This window comes from Saccostrea cucullata, unplaced genomic scaffold (genome assembly GCF_032062105.1).
Source record: "Saccostrea cucullata isolate Sc308-1 unplaced genomic scaffold, CSIRO_AGI_Scuc_v1 ctg3364, whole genome shotgun sequence".
NCBI classification, from domain to species: Eukaryota; Metazoa; Mollusca; class Bivalvia; order Ostreida; family Ostreidae; genus Saccostrea; species Saccostrea cuccullata.
Genome location: NW_026922619.1, coordinates 93,123 through 112,888, shown reverse-complemented (window position 1 = coordinate 112,888; position 19,766 = coordinate 93,123). Strand labels below are relative to the sequence as shown.

At 34.5% G+C, this 19,766-nt stretch overlaps 1 protein-coding gene across 8 annotated transcripts in view; it reads left to right on the top strand.

The window, feature by feature from the left end:
• LOC134262089 (uncharacterized) overlaps positions 1-19,766 on the top strand; it is a 51,221-nt gene that overhangs the window by 8,347 nt on the left and 23,108 nt on the right. For 2 of the 8 annotated variants that reach the window (XM_062744482.1, XM_062744479.1), the window contains 8 exons: positions 8,021-8,112; positions 10,405-10,632; positions 10,718-10,855; positions 11,630-11,758; positions 12,883-12,930; positions 13,779-13,902; positions 14,782-14,869; positions 15,134-16,079. The exons of 2 other annotated variants lie outside the window; for them this stretch is intronic. In XM_062744482.1, coding sequence (XP_062600466.1) covers positions 8,021-8,112; positions 10,405-10,632; positions 10,718-10,855; positions 11,630-11,758; positions 12,883-12,930; positions 13,779-13,902; positions 14,782-14,869; positions 15,134-15,469 — 1,183 coding nt within the window. In that variant the 3' untranslated portion in view covers positions 15,470-16,079. Of the gene's footprint in view, positions 1-8,020; positions 8,113-10,404; positions 10,633-10,717; positions 10,856-11,629; positions 11,759-12,882; positions 12,931-13,778; positions 13,903-14,781; positions 14,870-15,133; positions 16,080-19,766 lie in introns of those variants that run through there. 4 more of the 8 variants (XM_062744486.1, XM_062744484.1, XM_062744480.1 and 1 more) reach the window with 3 other exon arrangements.

Sequence of the window (19,766 nt, the reverse complement as noted above, 5' to 3'; positions counted from 1 at the left end):
CGACTGGTAAATTTTGACGACAAGCCAGAGAATTTCGTTGCATGGAAGGCAAGTTTTAAATCCGTGGTTCAGGATGCATCAGTCACACCGCTTGAAGAGTTGGACTTATTGATCAGATGGCTTGGACCTGAGTCAAGGGAACATGCGAAAAGCATCAGAGCAGCAACTATATGTGATCCTTCTCAAGGCTGTCAGACTTTATGGACCAGACTAGAGGAAAGATACGGCTCACCTGAACTAGTGGAAACCGCGATAAAGTCTAAACTTGCAAATTTCCAGCGAATCAGTGCAAGCGAACCTAGACGTCTGTACAAACTCTCTGATATCTTAAGTGAAACGATGGCATTGAAAGAGAATCCAAGGTACAGCCAACTTTTCAGCTACTTCGACACATCAGTGGGAGTCCTTCCCATAGTACAAAAGTTAACACCAAGTTTACAAAACAAATGGACTTCTAAAGCTTCAAAGTATAAGCTGACTCATGGAGTTCCATACCCTCCGTTCAGTGTTTTCTGTGACTTTGTAAAGGAAGTTTCAACCATGATGAATGATCCTGGCTTACAAGCTACTCCGACCTTCACCGGAGATCAGAAAGCACCAAGATCCAACTTCAAACCAGTGAAATCGGTGACCGTCAAGAAGACAGACTTTCAAGAGTCGACAAGAGACAATACAGTTACAAAGAAGAGATGTCCTATTCACAATGCGGAACATACATTAAATCAGTGTAGAGCATTTAGGAAGAAATCCATTCGTGATCGTAAACAATACCTTCGAGAGCACAACTTGTGCTACAAGTGCTGTGAATCGGATACACACACGTTCAAAGCCTGCAATGTGGAGGTGAAATGTGAGGATTGTGGAAGCATACAGCACCCTACTGCTCTGCATCCACCTGACAGCTCTCAAGGCCAGAGACAGAATGGCGGGGAGGAGGGCCATGTTCTTACCAAGTGTACTGCTGTTTGTGGGGAACAGTTTTCCGGACGATCATGTGCAAAGGCTGTTTTGGTGGACGTGTATCCAAAGGAAACACCTTCAAAACGTTTGCGCCTTTATGCTCTTGTTGATGACCAGAGTAACACAACACTTGGAAGATCTGAGTTATTTGACTATATGAATGTACCCAATAGTCAGATTCATTCATTCACGCTTACCTCGTGTGCTGGACGCATTCGCTCAAGTGGTCGCAGAGCCTCTGGTTTGATGATAGCTGCAGTAGATGGATCAACAGTGATGGAACTTCCTACTATTACTGAGTGCAATGAGATTCCAGACGAGCGACATGAGATACCGACTCCAGAAGTCCTCAAACACCACTCGCATCTTAAAGATCTGTCATTGCCTCCACTTGACACAGATGCCAAAATACTTTTACTGATTGGTAGAGACTTGATAGAAGCGCACCATATACATGATCAGCGAATAGGACCTAAGGACTCGCCATTCGCACAGAAATTGAGTTTTGGTTGGGTAGTGATAGGAGATGTGTGCCTTGGTAGATTACACAAGCCACAAGGTGTCACTGTCTACAAAACTACAGTGATTGAAGATGGCCGCCAAACCATTTTCGAACCATGTCAAAACAGTTTCTGTCTGACAGAGGACATTGTACCATATCAAGATGCAGTTGGGAAGGATATTTTCCAAACATCAGCAGACGACGACCAAGTTGGCCTCTCTGTAGATGATCGTCAGTTCCTGCAGATCATGGAGGAAGGTTTTGAGAAAGATTCCAGTGGAAAGTGGAAAGCACCATTACCTTTTAGGAAACCGAGGCCAGTTCTGGAAAACAACAGACTTCAAGCCTTGAAGAGGGCCCACATGTTGGATGCGAGTCTTGAGAAGAACTCGGTCAAAAAAGAACATCTCATGACTTTCATGAAAGGACTCATAGACAGTGGTGCAATGGAGGTAGCTCCGCCCTTACCAGCAGAGAAAGAATGCTTTTACTTACCTCTCTTTGGAGTTTACCACCCGCGGAAGCCGGACAAAATACGTGGTGTATTTGACTCGTCTGTCAAATACAAGGGCCTGTCTCTCAATGGAGTACTGCTATCAGGACCCAATCTGACCAATGAACTACTTGGAGTCCTTATGCGCTTCCGTATGAACAAAGTGGCCTTTATGGCAGATATAGAACAAATGTTTTATTCATTCTTGGTCAGAGAGGACCATAGAGATTTTCTCCGTTTCTTCTGGCACAGAAACAATGACCCATGTGAAGAGTTAATCGAATACAGAATGCGGGTTCATGTGTTTGGGAACACACCCTCGCCAGCAGTAGCGACATATGGCTTACGCAAAACAGTTGAAAAGGCGGAAGTTGACGTACAGAATTATGTCACCCGAAATTTTTATGTTGATGACGGGCTCATGTCTGTGGTATCAAGTCAGGAGGCCATAGATTTGCTTCAGAAAACGCAGCAAGTCCTGAAGGACGAAGCCAAGATCAGACTCCACAAGATTGCATCTAACAGCGTTGACGTCATGGAGGCCTTTCCTGCTGAAGATTTAGAAAAGAATCTGAAGTCGCTAGATATTGCCGCTGATGAGCTACCCATCCAACAGAGCCTTGGCTTAGCATGGGACATCAATTCAGACTGTTTGACCTTTAGTGCACGTATCCCAGAAAAACCGTTCACAAAAAGAGGTCTACTGTCCATAATCAACAGTTTATTTGATCCTCTTGGGTTTATCGCACCTATAATCATACATGGTAGGATACTTTACAGGGAGATATGTGAGGACAATGATGACTGGGACGAACCTCTACCCAAGGACCGTGAAGAAGAATGGTCTAGATGGCAGCATTCTCTACATGCCTTGGAAGATCTGCGCATTCCAAGGATGTACACGCCAGTATCCTTAAGCTGTGCTACCTCAAGCAGAGTTCATGTTTACTCGGATGCCTCGGAGAAGGCAATTTCTGCCGTTGTGTACTTACAGACAGTTGATGATTTAGGTGAAGTCAATACTGGATTTGTCATTGGAAAGTCAAGGATAGCGCCTAAGCAAGGAAGTACTATACCACGCCTTGAGCTTTGTGCCGCTCTTCTAGCCACAGAACTAGCTCATACGGTATTCCAACAGCTTGACTTAAATCGAGATTCTGCAAAATACTATACAGATAGCAAGGTTGTATTAGGATACCTGCATAACCGAACTCGACGATTCTACAATTATGTCAGCAACCGGATCAACATGATACATAGGCGATCTAAACCAGAGCAGTGGTCCTTTGTTTCCACACAGGACAATCCAGCTGACATTGGAACTCGGTGTCATACATCTGTCGAGGACTTGTCTCAAAGCGATTGGCTCAGAGGACCAATACAACTGAGGTCTGTAGAGAAGGTAGAGGATGAAAGCTTTCCCTTAGTCAATCCAGACACAGATGCAGAAATACGACCCATAGTTTGTGTCAAGAAAACAGAGGTGAAGGAGCATTTAGTGAGTCGATTTGAAAAGTTCTCCTCATGGACGAGATTAGTGAATGCGATCTCATACCTAAAGAGATTTTGCAGAGGCAAAGTCAAGTTTTCAGTGCGCAGTATTGAAGATACTCAAGAAGCAGAACGTTTCATTATCAGGGAGGTACAGAAATTCTGGTATGGAGATGACATGAAGCATTTACAGGAGAAGAAACCACTTTCCTTGAAAAGCAACATTATTGCTCTTCATCCCTTCGTAGATGATGATGGAATTTTACGTGTCGGTGGACGTCTGAATAAGGCACCTTTCTCTATAGATGAAAGAAATCCCATCATCCTTCCAGGGAAATCGCACATCGCCACACTTCTCGTTACTCATCTGCATGAGAAAGTTTATCATCAGGGTAGACTCATCACGGAAGGTACAGTAAGATCCAAGGGCTTTTGGATCATTGGATGTAAGCGCCTTGTTAATTCCATCCTGCACAAATGTGTAGTGTGCAGGAAACTCAGAGGGAAGTTAGAATTCCAACAGATGGCTGACTTACCACCAGACCGAGTAACGCCTGGACCTCCATTCAGTTCAGTCGGGGTCGACGTGTTTGGACCTTGGCCTGTAGTGGCCCGACGAACTAGAGGTGGCCTTTCCCAAAGCAAGAGATGGGCTGTAATATTCACATGCATGAAAACAAGAGCAATACACATAGAGGTTATTGAAGAGATGAGCAGCTCATCGTTTATTAATGCCTTACGACGATTCATCTCAATTCGTGGACCTTTGAAAGAAATCCGTTCTGACAGGGGAACCAACTTTCTAGGAGCCCTTGATGACATAAAGGCTGAAGCTGTCTACACAGAAAAGGGACCAATTCACAATTACCTTCTTGAAAATAGGATAATTTGGACTTTCAACCCCCCACATGCATCCCACCGAGGTGGAACCTGGGAAAGGATGATTGGTGTGTCAAGAAAAATACTGGACTCAATGTTACTCAACGCAAACACAAAGCAGCTCACGCATGAAGTCTTGTGCACCTTTATGTGCGAAGTTTGTGCCATAGTAAATTCAAGACCCATTTGCCCAGTATCATCTGACCCAGAGAACCCGCACATTATCAGCCCTTCGATGTTGCTTACACAGAAGGAATTTCCTGATGTTCATCCTGTTAGCTCAACTGATATCAAGGATATATACAGGAAACAGTGGAAACATGTACAGTGTCTGTCAGATATCTTCTGGAAACATTGGCGGAATGGTTACCTACAGCAACTCCAAGTGCGACGTAAATGGCAGAATGAACGTCCAGATGTGAAAGTCGGGGATGTCGTCCTTTTGCGTGACAAAGAAGCACACCGTGGACACTGGCCTCTAGGACTAATTGTGAATGCGTTTAAAAGTGAGAGTGACCACAAAGTAAGAACAGTTGAGGTACGCGTCATCAGAGATGGTAAACCAACGACATATATCCGACCTATTACAGAACTTGTTATCTTGATTGACTAAGATAAACATTTAAAAATTGTGCTTAAGAATGTCTGTAAATTGTATGAGAATGTCTTTGTAAATTGTAATATCTTTCAGATATTAGGCGGGGAGTGTAATGTCTCCGAATCAACTATGTACGAGTTAACCTTTTGTTTTGTTTATTAGGAGAGTTATTTCCCGTAGTTTGGCAAGCGCCATATTTTTACCTGTGCAAAATTTACTAGATTTTGTGACTTTGTAGCCCTATAGTGTAAGTACACTTTCATTTGATATGATATTAAGATCTAAGAATTCATGTGTTATAATGCAAATCTTGTAAAGTCAAATGTTTCAGCAATTTTAAGTATTATTTTTGCATCGTTAACATGACCCGGTTTTTTGTGTAAGGCTAAGCACGTGGTTTGTGTTCTAATCATTTTCTGAGATTTATACTGTTTAGTCACTGTATGATATCCCATACGGAAAAAAAGGGCAAACAAACTACTATAACAAATTACTAACAAACCACTATGGTTTGAAAGTAGTTTAATAGTATAGCAAATCACATGCAAATGAGCTAACAAACTATACTCTAACAAACTACTATCAAACCACTCTTAACAAACTACTATCAAACCACTCTAACAAACTACTATCAAACCACTCTTACAAACTACTATCAAACTATTCTAACAAACTACTATCAAACCACGCTAACAAACTACTATCAAACCACTCTAACAAACTACTAACAAATCACTGGTAACAAATCCATCAGCAAAACACTAGAATTGAATTTTCCTTTACAAATTAATCCACAAGTCTTTGAAAACACCTAAAACAATCACATTTTGAAATATTCAACAAGTCTTGTTTCAGAGTATTTAAATTCCAGGATTCACAAGTTTAGCCAATGCAAGTGCAACATTCCAACATGTTCCCTTTTGTTTAGGAGATGCAATTCCAAGTCAATGTCCATGTACTTGTCACATATTCTCCTTCATGTTGTGACATCTTCATAGTATTTTTCACCAAAAAAAAATGTTCTTCAAGCTGACATTTAAATTTTCTCTGCTTCATCTGGCATGGAAAATGCTGCAATATTTCCTTTTTTCTGGCCTCATTGCAACTTTGAAAAACATCTTTTTTGTCTTATTTTCAAGTATACTTCCCATAATCCAATGCATAACTGATCTAAACTAGTATAGGAATTAATTAGGTCAATCTGAAAATAAATAAAAACCCAAAGCTAGTAAAAAGCATACGCATCCACATTCACAGAAGGTTACGTACTGTAGTCCAGCCTTACTTTAGGTAAAAAGGAACTTCATGACATGCATTAAATACCTCTTCTGTATCCAGATCCATCTTTTAATAATGTTAAATGCTGCTTTTTCCAGTCAGAGATCTTAGAGAATGATACTAACAATTTGAATGTCCCTTCACCAGTTCCTTCGTTTCTGACCTGCTTGTTGGTTTGAAAATTGGCGCAAATAGCTAACACCGGATGTAAAGATTAAGCTGTTCTTGGAAACTTCAACAATTCTAGATAATTCAACCCTAAACACGTCTGTAAAGTAATTTCCCATGTGGTTAGATGCAAATGCTATACTAATAAAACACTGTTGCAAGATTCCAAGTCTAACAAACTATAAAGAAATCACAATCACCAGAAATGAAAGACTAACAAACCACTGCAGCTATTTTTAGAAAAAGTGGTTTGTTAGTGGTTCATTAAATGCTATACTATCAAACTACTTTAACAAACCACAAAAATATAGTTTGTTGGTAGTTTGTTGATAGTTTAATAGTAGTTTGTTAAAAATCTTTTCCGTTTGGGATACTTGTATATGTAAATTTATAAGGATAATTTAATGATTTCTTGCCAAGATATCACTACTTTCTTTTGTTTATTGTTTAGAAGTAGATTGCTGTTAAAAGTATGGAAACTCGGTTCGGTCATAAATATTACATAATATAGTCTACATTTTATGTCAGTCATTTTGTATGCAATTTCTAATAACTTTTTATGTAATTTACAGTCTTTTACTGCATCAGTACTGAATAAAGGAGATGAAGCCTTCTCGTTAACTGTTCCAGTATATTTGCCATTACGCATGCCTCAAAATTTAATTCGAATAAGCTTCGCTAAGCGTTCACACGGAGCTAATGCGAAGTAATTAAATGCGCAGTAAACTAATTTAATGCCCTGTTCACACGGAGAGTTTAATTCAACTTAAACGTAAAAATACTGCGAATTAGCTTCACTTAGCGTTCACACGGAAAATTTCATGCGAATTAGTTTAATACGAATAAGTTTACTGCGCATTAAATTGATTCGAATTAGCTCCGTGTGAACGCTAAGCGAAGCTAATTCAAATTAAATTCTGACGCATGCGTAATGGCAAATTTTAGTAAAATACAACTTGTTGATGGTCAGCTATGGGTACTTGTGCTATGTTTTGAGTAAAAAACCAAGGGAAATTTTGTTTATCAATAAAATGTGTGTAAAGACACTGTGACATTATGTCAAATGGATCTGCTTCTGCATAAAGTGACGTGATTTGCAAATGACGTCATAATAGCCGTGCTGACGCCGGGCTGCAGAAGCAAAATTTTAATTCGCATTAGTTTACTTCGCAATAGCTGTCGTGTGGACGCAATTTAACTTGCATTAGTTTGATTCGAATTGGTTTACTTCGCATTAATCTACTGCGAATTAAACACTCTGTGTGAAAAGGGCATGAATTAAACTAATTCGCATTAAATTCTCCGTGTGAACGCTAAGCGAAGCTTATTCACAGTTACTTTACGTTTAAGTCGAATTAAACTCTCCATGTGAACAGGGCATAATTCGCATCAGTTTGATTCGCATTAGTTTACTTTGCATAAAATAACTGCGAGTTAGACTCTCTGTGTGAACGGGGCATTAATTAGAAGTGGGTTTCAATATGAATGAAAAACATATCGACCTTGCACTTCGATACAATTTTTGAATGCTTAATGATGTTGTTTCCCTTCTTGGAAAAAATCAAGACATACAAATTTAATTCTTCATCGCTTTTTAATATGTAGACTGAAAAAATTAGGGTGATATTATAGAATGATTGTTTCTTTTTAGTGAAGTTTGCCTGGAGACGCCCTTTCATTTTGTATTTAGAGGAAGACCGTGCTGGTTTACATTAGCAGAGGCAAAATTATGGTTTGAAGCAGGTAGTTTAATTGATATGCTGTACAGTTATTGTGTAAGGGTTGTCTGGTAATATCCTGGACAAAGAGTTTTAATAAAAAAAAAGCGGTCTTAACTAAAAGAATCAACCGACGAATCTCTCTATTTTGGATCCTTTCCCCATTCTTAAAGGATAAGAATATGGAAATAACGAACAGAAATCAGTCTCAAAATCCATAAAACAATATAAAATTTGAGCAGAGCAAACACGGACCCCCGAAACATCAGAGGTGGGATCAGGTGCCATGGATGGAGTGAGCATCCCTTGCCGACCGGTCACACCCGCCGTGTGCTCCTTGTGAATCCAAAATAGAAAGTAATAGAAATAGATTCGATTCGTATACATGGTTATAAGACACAGAACATTTTATAAAACCAATGCCTTGTTGCTATTTAAAAAATATGAAGCAACATCTATATCTGTGTCGCCGTCCTGAATTTGACATATACCCGGAAATGGATCTTGGGTCACAGGATAAATGTTAATAGGAAATATATGTACGTCCATTCTTTTCTAAAATCGTTTATTATCAAAATGTAGACAAAAAGCTTTTTTATAATATTTAAATGTGTACATGGTTTGGTCCTTAATTAAGAATTGCCCAAACTCGAAAATCCTATTTCGAGGGGAGGGGGGGGGGTGGGTGGGCCCATCTGGCCCCCTGGTTGCTACGTGCCTGATATCACTACGTTTTTCCAATTAAACAAAATAGTTACCTCCATTCATGTGTACTATGTATCCTAGTGAACCTGAAATTTAAAAAAAATTAGAGGTTATGTGAGCGATGAGCTAACTAAATGATACCCCCCCCCTCTTCCATATAGTTATAATGGCAAAGTCCATGTTTTGCTGTGGCCGTGAAACCCAAAATATGTATCAGATCAAAAAGTAAAATAAGAGGTGCACAATGACAATATGTAATATCAAGATTCTGTGAAAGTTTCATCAAATTTTATTTGAAGGGGTATGAGAGGAGTTGCGGATAAGAGATGGATACCCCAAAGCGTAACAGACGGACGGTCGGAATTAACGATTAAAAAGTGTAGGTTTCATCAGCAAATAGGCGAGTACACATTGTATTTTGAAACAGAAGTATTTCATAGGCATAATTATGTAAACATTTATAAAATGTTTATTCACAATGAATTATGTTGTCATTTAAACAATATCAAGCTTAACTTTTGACGGTTTCCCTACCATCTGAAATGAGTAAGCAGTCAACACAACATAAAAAAGTGGCGACATTTGACGACGTTGCGGCGCACTGGATAGCAGTTTAATTTCATTTCGAAATAAAAATGAAATCCTTAAAGACTTTAAATGACTACAGAAGAAAAAAAAATAAAAGAATCACTTGACCTTTAGTATACAAGCTAAATTTGAGTATTCTAAGCGTATCTTTTTGATCGAGTCCCTGGGTAGAAAAAAAAAACATATGTACAAACAATTAAATACCATCAATAACGAAAGACGCTGTAACTGTAGACCAACTTTGTTAAGTGGCATACTTCGTTAATTGATAATGACAATCTTGTCCATAACTTACTAGTCCTATACCATCAGATTTTGTGCAAATGTAGTTCATAAACTGTATATGGGAGAATAAAGGGAAACTCTACAGCTGTAGCGTGACCATCGATAATACTTATTTTAGCAAAGAAAACCTTGACGCTGCTTTAGACACGTTATCAATAGACAATACAAAACAATGTCTTATCTCATTAGTGTTTATTAAAAAAATTCTTCATTCGAAATCTGCTAGATTTATTGATAAAATTTCTACTAAAGAGTAGCTATAGTGAACATTTTAAAGCAAAGTAATAGTTATTTTTGATCTAGACAAATTTTCCACGATTTTACCGGACAACCCTCATAAAGATAAATGAAAGAAATTTAAAGTTAAAACTCATTTTATGTAGATTAATATATGCCAGAAAGGTCAAATTAATTTAAAAGTTGCTCAATAATTATTTAGAAGCTAGTTTCTTTTAAAATGTAAAGATAACGAAAGGGAGGCTTGCACAAAATTTAACAAGTCAAAGATTTTAACCATGTTATCATGGTTATTTTAGGTTAGGAAATCAGTCGATTAATTTTTATTTACTTAAAAAGATATAAATAATGAGAAAATGTCGTGATTGTTTATCATGTTGCGCAAAAACAGTCAATATCAATCATAAGAAACTATGTCAAACTTTAAAAAAGAATTATTTATTTTTACTGATTTATGTTTTGAAATTGCATGTAGATTACTTTTTTTCTCTTGCTCTTACAGAAACCGGCGATTGTCCTAAAAAATGTCAAGTAAAAATCAGCAACATAGAAAATGAGGCATGGAGTCATTATCACCAATCTTATTACACACTCCACTATCAGCTGAATTCATTTACACTTAGATTCAATGGTTTAAGTGAGAATTTGACGATAATCAACACAAGCTGTACTTCTTCGTATACAACTAGAAGAAATTTGAAAATTATTTGCAGATCAGATTTTGACAAAGGTGAACCTGAATAAACTGCATGTGGTTCAGAAACTATAAATAAGACTGTTTAGGTCCTTGAGCCTAATTGTCATTTTCTTTTTAGCAGTAGACGACTCAAACGACTTATGTACATCAATTAAAAAGTGCGAAGATGAAACCAAGACATGTTCCTTGAAAGGACAGATCGGTGTCTGTGTGTGCAATCCTGGATATATCGGATTAGGGAACGAATGTTTGCAGGGTAAATAGTAAATAGTAAAAAGCATGTAATATTTGTTATTTAAAAAGAAGGGAATTTTTCGGAATAATAATCAACATGATCAACAAAACAGTTTTTTATATTTTTTTACACTCAGGGTTTTCCATGAGTTGTTGTACTTTGGCGGCCTCGACACAGAAAATTTCCGACATAGCTACGATTCAAAGTTTTGTGACTGCAACTTTTGAGCCACAATAAGATTTACTAAAAATGAGACACATTAATCCCTCTAGATCTAACCAATACTCAGTCTTATTAATCGAAATGCAGATTACATGTACTTCATTTACAATGAATTAATTAGGGCAAATTGTCTGGCTTGACATTGCATTTTTAATCATATCTTAAGCACTCGCTGGGCATTACGCAAAAATAAAACAAAGACAAAGTATAGATTTTAATGCTCCATTGTAACTGAATCAATATGTGTTTGTGAAATAATGAACCCCAATTTAGCAGTTTATGGCAAAAGATAAAGTTTTGCAATAAAAGTTAAACTCCAGTGTGAAATCAAGAGATAAAAAGTGTTATTACCCACAGAAAGAGAACTTTTATCAATGAATATACGTACGAAATATGAAAGCTATTAACATAACTGTTCAAAAGTCAATACCAAGATAAAAGTTCCTATGATTGCCTCTTTAGGTGTATTTCACGGAGTTTTAAACACTTCAAGTGATGGCGAACTCTTAAGGGAAGAAACGTGTTTTTTTTGCAAGTTAGAACATACAATGTATTCTTTTTCTTACTTAAAAGGGAATTTGACATTGAATAGAACATGCAAACTAAATGAGCAGTGTCCCATGGTATTTGGTTCTATTTGTCAGAAGAACACATGTGTCTGTGGGCCTGGATATAAACCGTATAATGATTCGGAATGTTTGTGTAAGTTTATACTAATTTGTATAAATCAAATTTAAATAAAAAGTTTTGCATATTGAATGATTTCTTAACGAAGTGTAAGAAAAAAATAATAATGATATTTTCATAGATTTGATAGTTTATAGACATGAATACCTCATGAATTTCAAAATACCTTTGTTACGTTGTGTTAGGAACAATTGCTAAACATGTAAAACAACTAAAAATCTTTCAAAACTTCGAATATATTTTTCTGCTTATTAAAAAGATCGCTGCATTTCATTTCCGGAAATCTGCATAGCATTTCCGATATTTTTTTATTTCATTTCCGACAAAATTTTATTTCATTTCCGACATAATTTTGTTTTCATTTCCGGAATTTTACCTGCACAGCGATTTAATGTCTTCCTAGTCAATGAAAATGAAATTTTAAAAGTATTTATTGCAAAATATTGATTATAAATGTATATTTAAAAATCCATTTATTATAAATAATTATATGCATAGATGTAGCACTAAGTCTAGGTAAAAGAGTTTGTGCATACAACTTTTTCACATTAAATTAGCACTTTTAAAATAAATGTCAGTGACAGCAACAAACTTATGTCCAGAACACTTGGTGTACTCTAATCGAGTTTTAAAAGCTCCGGTTGATAACACATTTTTCATATTGCTCCACACAGAACTTTATTTTTTTTATTCTTTACATCTGCCCAGAGTAAACATTGAGTCAATCACTCGACCTTTAATTTAGGTAGTTGCCTGCATTTTCCATTTTCATGGTCGTTTCATTGATAAATTTATTAAAACTTAGAAATTGGATTTCAATGATTTATCAATGATTTGTAGTCCTTTAAATTTTTCATAGGTCTTCAAATCTGTTAATATAGGTACTATTTGAAAAATTTCGGAAATGGAACCAAAAAAATGTCGGAAATGAAAACCAAAAAATGTCGGAAATGAAATGTTGATAATCACTAAAAAATCTGTATATGAAATGCAGTCAAAAAGGTGTTTAGATAAAAAAAAAAAAAGCATTCCACATTGGTAGACTCTTCATAAGTGATATATTTCTTTGATAAAACCTCAACTTAACTTTCCTTTTTTGTCTCAAAGATCATTTTCAATAAATATATAATTGCTTATAGTGCACTCTGAAAATGGAGAATTCGAAGGTCGTGCCATGGGACTTAAAGGTATAAAAATTTTCTGTAATTTATTTCAGTATTATATTTCAGTCCCTGGAGTTAAAAAGATAAATGCAAATGCATGTAGAAATACATGTGCATTCATTATTTTTTGTTCCTTTTTTTATGTTTGTAAAAATATTTCAGAAAACTTTGGTTTTATTTATGAGTAAATTTTTGTCAATTTGATAAAGTAGTGTACTACATGTATAAAAGAAAGACATTTATTCAAAACACATCCTCGAACATCTATGAGTATTCTATGATGATTTTTTAAAATTATTTTATTTTAATCAAAATTTGAAATGGAAGTATAAATGTGCGAGAATTTGTTCAAAAATACAGTATGTGATCTATTTCGTTGGTTAAGAGATAAATGTTATGAGGTTTACATACATGTAAAGGGGTGAGGATTAAACTGCAGCTAGAACGGTCGTTCCAAAACTAATGCAAAATTTCGACGCAGGAAAATGTTATATTAAACAACAGTTCCATAAATTAACTCATCATTCATAGTTTTTAAATCTATGCTATATAAACTTTCTGCCTGACTCGGTTGAAAATTAAATGTTCTCAGAGCGTGTGCTGAGTATTAAATTTTTTTGGAAGATGTTCAGATGATAGCGAAAGATTTTAATGGAATTCGTGATCTAACTGAATTCAAGCACCAACGAAAAACGTTATGAAAAATTTTGTGTCTTCCTTGTTTAGAAATTTATTATAGCTTCTGGATCAAACATTCCTAGGAATTAAATTTATTTATAAACAAATGGTGTTAAACACTAGAAATACGTGCTTTGGAATGATTTGAAAGAGCTAATCAAAATATTGGTAGTAAATTATTGTTATCCTTGCAGAATATAGAGTGGTCGGTTTGATGGTTGGAGCTGTTATTGGAGGCCTTATGTTAGGCATTGTCCTTAGTGTTCTTGGAATAATCATCTACAATATAAGAAACGAGAAACATAAGACTGGAAAAAAGTATAAAACTTATTCATTTTTTAACTCTGCTGGTCAGAGACCAGAAGTGCGGATGCGATAAGAATGCGTACGTCGTCTGTCCGTCTAACTGTCTGTCTGTCTAGCTGTCTGTCCATCTGTTAACATTTAAAAAAAAATGCTAGTCCTCCTACAGTTTTGATTTGATTTCAATATATCTTGACACACAAGTTAAGTAAACTACGCTCAGATACATAATTCTGGTTTTATCGGTTATTGATTGCAATGAACGGTGTTGCAGTGGTTACTAAAAATAGAAATTTCAATAAAATACGTTCAAAATGCTACTCCTCCTAAAGTTTTGATATGATTTTATATAACTTGGCTCACAAGTAAACTACACCTAGATACATAATAATGTGTATCGGTTTATGATTTCGATGAACAGTGTTGCCATTGTTACTAAAAATAAAATTTCTGTGAAATACTAAAATGCTACTCTAAATACAGTTTTAGTCTACTAAAAGTGAACTGTGGCATGCAGGTACAGTTTGTAGACTACATCGAGATCATAATTGTCTTTTTGTTTTGTTTTAATTTTGTTGATTGATGTTGCCATGGTAACTATAATAATTATTGTTAATTCTGTAAAATTTTATTTAAAACTACTTCTACAGTTGTAGTCGTATTGCAAATCAAGGATAATTATTTTATTTACTGTTGTTGTATAGTGTCAAGTCCCAGCTGCTTATTTTCTCTCCCTTTGTATCAGTATAAACCAGTAGAGCTACAGCCTTGAAAAAGACTTCTGGCTTCAAAAATGATTACAACAAAGTATCTTTCTGTGAATAAGCATTTATTTTGATACGTTTTACTAAATGATGTCTGAAATTAAATTACAATTTTTATTACTTTGATAAGGCAATACCCGAAGGCTGCAGTTTTTAAAAATACTACTTATGAAGCTGAAAGAGATGCAGATCAGAATATTTCTACCGTGCAATGTGAGGTGAGAAATATATAAAATATTAAATAAATGTTAATCATATAGTAACAATTTTATATTTTTTGAAAACATCCTTTTCCTGCTATTTGACAATATAATAATCTTGAAATAATTGTAAAAGATTCTAATATGATGAATGAGACAATTTTTGGCGTGATAGGTTCACGTACATAGCAAAATATCCCGTAAAACGTAGTTTAACTGGTCAGAAAATAAATGAAATAAAACAAACGTACGCTATTTTATTTAACATTTTTTTAATTCCAGAGAAAGTTTGAAAATATGCCAAAGTGTGCTAATTCCAATGATTTCTCAGTAACACAAAACACGCGCACCTTTCATGGAAATAAAAGTTCGATGATGAAAAGTTATGACGTAAATGATGACGTATACAATCATCTGCATGACAAGGAAGAGGATTCCGACATTGATGAAACTTACGACCACACCCATGGAAACATAAGCAGTGCAATGGAGGAGACTGACTACAGTAATCTCAACACAGGGATAAGATATAAGGAACCCGATGTCTCTGCTGCTGAAGATATTGATTATGATGATCGAGAGACACCTGCTGATTACTGTTCACTAAAAAAGAAGTAAAGATGTATATTCTTGTGCAAACCATAGTCCGAGGCATCCCTTTTTTCTAAAACTGTTGGATTTCTTTCATTGATTCATATTAGATCCTTTACTCAAGCATAATACTGTGGTTTCATTAATATTCGTTGAACACCAATTTTCAAGGATTTAATTATTGAGCAGATCCACGAATTTAAATGTTCATTGAATTAAGAAATTTGCTATTTATTTGAATAAGCAAATCTTTTGTCCTCGAAAGTACGTATCCTCGAAAACGTCCTTTTTATAAAATCCACGAAAATTGATGAAACCACAGTACAAATATTGAAAGAGAGCATCATTGTTTTAATATTTCCGGATTAGCTGGGGAAACCATTTTGAATGGAATTTTTTTTTCTTACGTTTGGGCGTTTTTAAGACATAGATTATTCATTTGAAGAGTTTATTTATGGTATAATCTTTCGAGTCAGAGATCTTCATTTCTTACCATTTTATAATGCTGAACAGATTTGTTTGCCCTGACACAAGTTATTTATATTTATAACTACATGTAATTGTTGCCTTTTCAATCAATCTTTCAGGATCACCTTTGCAGGGTGTTAATAATAATGATAATTAATAATAATAATAATAATAAAATAGTGGTTTAGATGAAGAATCAGGACTTGGGTCAAGAATAATCCTTGCTGCCCTTTTCGTAATTTAAATAGTCTGTCCATGTCCTGCTTGGGAGCATTACCCCAAACATTCAAACAATTATTTATAGTTAATAGATGGTAAAATATAAGCATTGTAATATAGTTTTCTGGTATGAAGAGGGATGCATTTCTTAATCCTTCGAAGAGTAAATAACAATTTAAACTTTTACAAACCGAATCAATATAATTCGCATACTGTAACTTATCATCAATTTGTACACCAAGAATTTTTTGAGTTTCAACCATTTCACATGTTTTGTCTGAGGCATAAAGTTGTAAATTTGGATTTTCTGGTTTTGATTTTCTTTTCTGTGTTCCCATTTACATACATTTTATTTTTTTACATTTAATGCCATTTGAATTTGAGCACACCATTTCTCAATTTCACAAAGAGCTGAATTTAGTGTATTTTCTAAACATCTTGCATTATGATTATTAGAGTACAAAGTAACATCATCAGCAAACATATCAATATTTGAATTGTTTACATTTAAAGGAATGTCTTTTATGTACAATAAAAAATAGAAGTGGATCCAAAACCTGTAAGATATTTATTAGGACCCGACACTCCAAACCACACTTCTAGTAGATATGTTTTTTGCATAGAGCAGATTAATATATGATTTGAATCAGACCTGGGGTCAAATACTTTGAAATGCAATGCATTAAATTACAATTACTTTGGAATTTTTATCATTACAATTACAATTAACATTATTCTCATTCAGTAAAGTAATTAATTAAATTACAATTACTTTGTTAAAGTAATAAATTACATTACACATTACATTTTATAAGAGAAACACACAAAAAGTATGACCACACAATTTATATCTATAAATTAACTTTCACACTCTTTGCTTGATTAATATGCTTTCCCTCAGATCTATAAATCATAGCAGTAGTTGGATTTTGGATTCATGTATCATGTTCATGTAGTTTACCAATCCAATTTACAGTTGACAAAGAAAGTGGATCTGAACACTTTCAATATTGTTGTTTTGTTCAATATCTGATGTTATCTCCGTTGTTTTTTTTCATTTTATAAATGATTTATTAATTAACATTTTCTGCTATATATCTCCTACTTTATGTTTATGTAAACTTATATTTAATTAACAGATAATGCTATAAATGTAAAAAGATACAATATGAGAATGTATTAAAAACTTCATTAATTAATTAGCACTTCTAATTAGCTGAACAGGTATAATCAATGAAGCTATAAATCAAACACAAGCAAAGTTGATAATTACGAGGGCCGTTCAAAAATTACGCGGACTGTGCTATTATTTACTCTTACAGACGTCATATAGATATGAATTTTCACAGAAATATGTATCTTAGAGATTCCAATAAATTTTGGGGAAAATTTCTGTATTTTAAAAAAATTCTACTAAAATTATCGATATATTGATATCGCTGATGGAGAGGTACGGCGCACAACAAAAAAATTTAAGTAAAAGATGCGGAATCAAAAATTTAACTCATTGATTTTCTAAAATTCGCGATATTTTTCAACAATTTTCTCAAATGTACCTTTAAATTGTTCAATTATTGTGTATTTAGATTTCTGACGAAATATTTGAAGTACTAAAAGAAATATAGTGATTTTTCTCTGATGCGATTCCCGTGAAAACGACTGTGAAAATGACGTCTCCTGAATTGACGGCGCACCGCACTTTTGTTAAATTATGTGTAATGCTCGAGATATCGGCAACATAGATCCAAAATATGCATAATAAAACATGTAGTAAACTAGGCTATTTGTGACATTCGTCCACAAATAGCAAATTGAAATTTTAAACCGTTAGACCTCCGTAAAAAGGATATACGGTAGGACAGGAAGAAGATTTTAGACGAAAAGTTAACTCTATCTGGACTGTATAGAACGCCACCAGTATCACGCTGTATCTTATCCCGTAGTTTTTGGTTTTAAAACAAAAAAAAGAATATTCTTTACTTGTTTAATAGATTTTAAGCTTGCAATTGACAGGAAATGGTGTTTGGATGTTAAGTAGATAAGGTAACTCAAACTATACAGGTACTCTTGGGAAAATATTGAGAAAATGAAAGCTCAATCACATATTTTTTATAATGCCTGTGACATCGAAGATTTTGCTGCGCCGTTACTTAATGATACATCCTGAAAAATCACTCAAAATTGATACCAATTTACAACATTTTGATATGAAATTTTGAAGACCATATAAGTAAAGATTCTTTTATATTATGTGTAAAATTTTGCCCGATTATGTCGTCAAATATTTTTTTCTGTGCAACAAGTCCGCGTAATTTTGGAACGGCCCTCGTACAAGTACCGAAATACAGGATGAATTTTGAGTCCTTAAGCTACCAAAAATGAATGATGTTCAATATATATCTATATTTATATTTGGCCTAAGTTTCTCTTTGTGTCTACAATAAATCATACTGATCTTGTATCATGTTTACCAAGTTCATTTTACCAAATTTAAAAGGAAAAAAAGTAGAAAAATATAATTTGTATCTTGATTTCACTGGAAGTCTCGTTACATGTATACATGTCACTTTTTTGTATCTTTATTTAAATCCTGATGATTTCTTTTAATATCTTTCTCTGGTTCTCTTCAATTGATTTTATAATTGTCTTGTCAAGAAGTTTTCTATTAAAAGAATTATTTAGTTTGTCTATCAGTTACCAATAAATAATATAAATAAATTGAAGGATATAGGATTTTAATTTAAAAACTCTTAACATAATACGTAAAAAAATAACCTGTCAATGATATTTATTTGTTTCAGATTCAAAAATAAAAAGAGACTAATATACATAATGTAATTGAAATGTAATTGAAAAGTAATTGGTCATTACTGACATTTTTTTTTAAATAATGCATTACATCACAATTACTTATAATTGAAAGATGGATCCATTACACATTACACTCCATTAATTTGAAAAAAATTAATGATTACAATGCATTACCATTACACATTACCATTACCCCAGGTCTGATTTGAATTATGCAAGTAGTTGTAGAGCTTTTAAGAAGCCTCATCAGGGGCCACGGACATAAAGTTTTGCATTCTGGATTTCTAAAAATGGTGTTCTAATATTTCAGAATACGTTTTTTTCAGTCCTTTAACGCAAGGGTTAAATTTAGTAACCAGTACTGTAGGATTGTGTAATGGCTATTCTTTATTGTGTATTCTATTTTATCTGGTAGACCATTTATCTCGCAGTGTGATACCCCAATGAGGACAATAGGACAATTTTTCGATTACTTTCTTGTACCTATTGTAAAAAACAATCAACTTAAATATATAAAAGACACTACGGAGTTTATCAACGAAATCGAAGGCCTCACACTGCCAACAAACACAATATTAATTACTTATGATGTGACGAGCATGAACACAAACATGGAATTCAACGAACTTCTCTCATCAGTAAATGAGGCTTACACACAGGCCACACAGCCTAAAACTGTTTAGTTGTGAATTTGATTAAAATTATTTAATGATTTCCCCATGCTTTATAAAACCATTTCTTATTCCTCAAAATTGAAGCCCGTAAGATCTCATATACAGGCATGCGTAATTCTTTAATTGAAATAGATGTCCAAAATCCTTATATC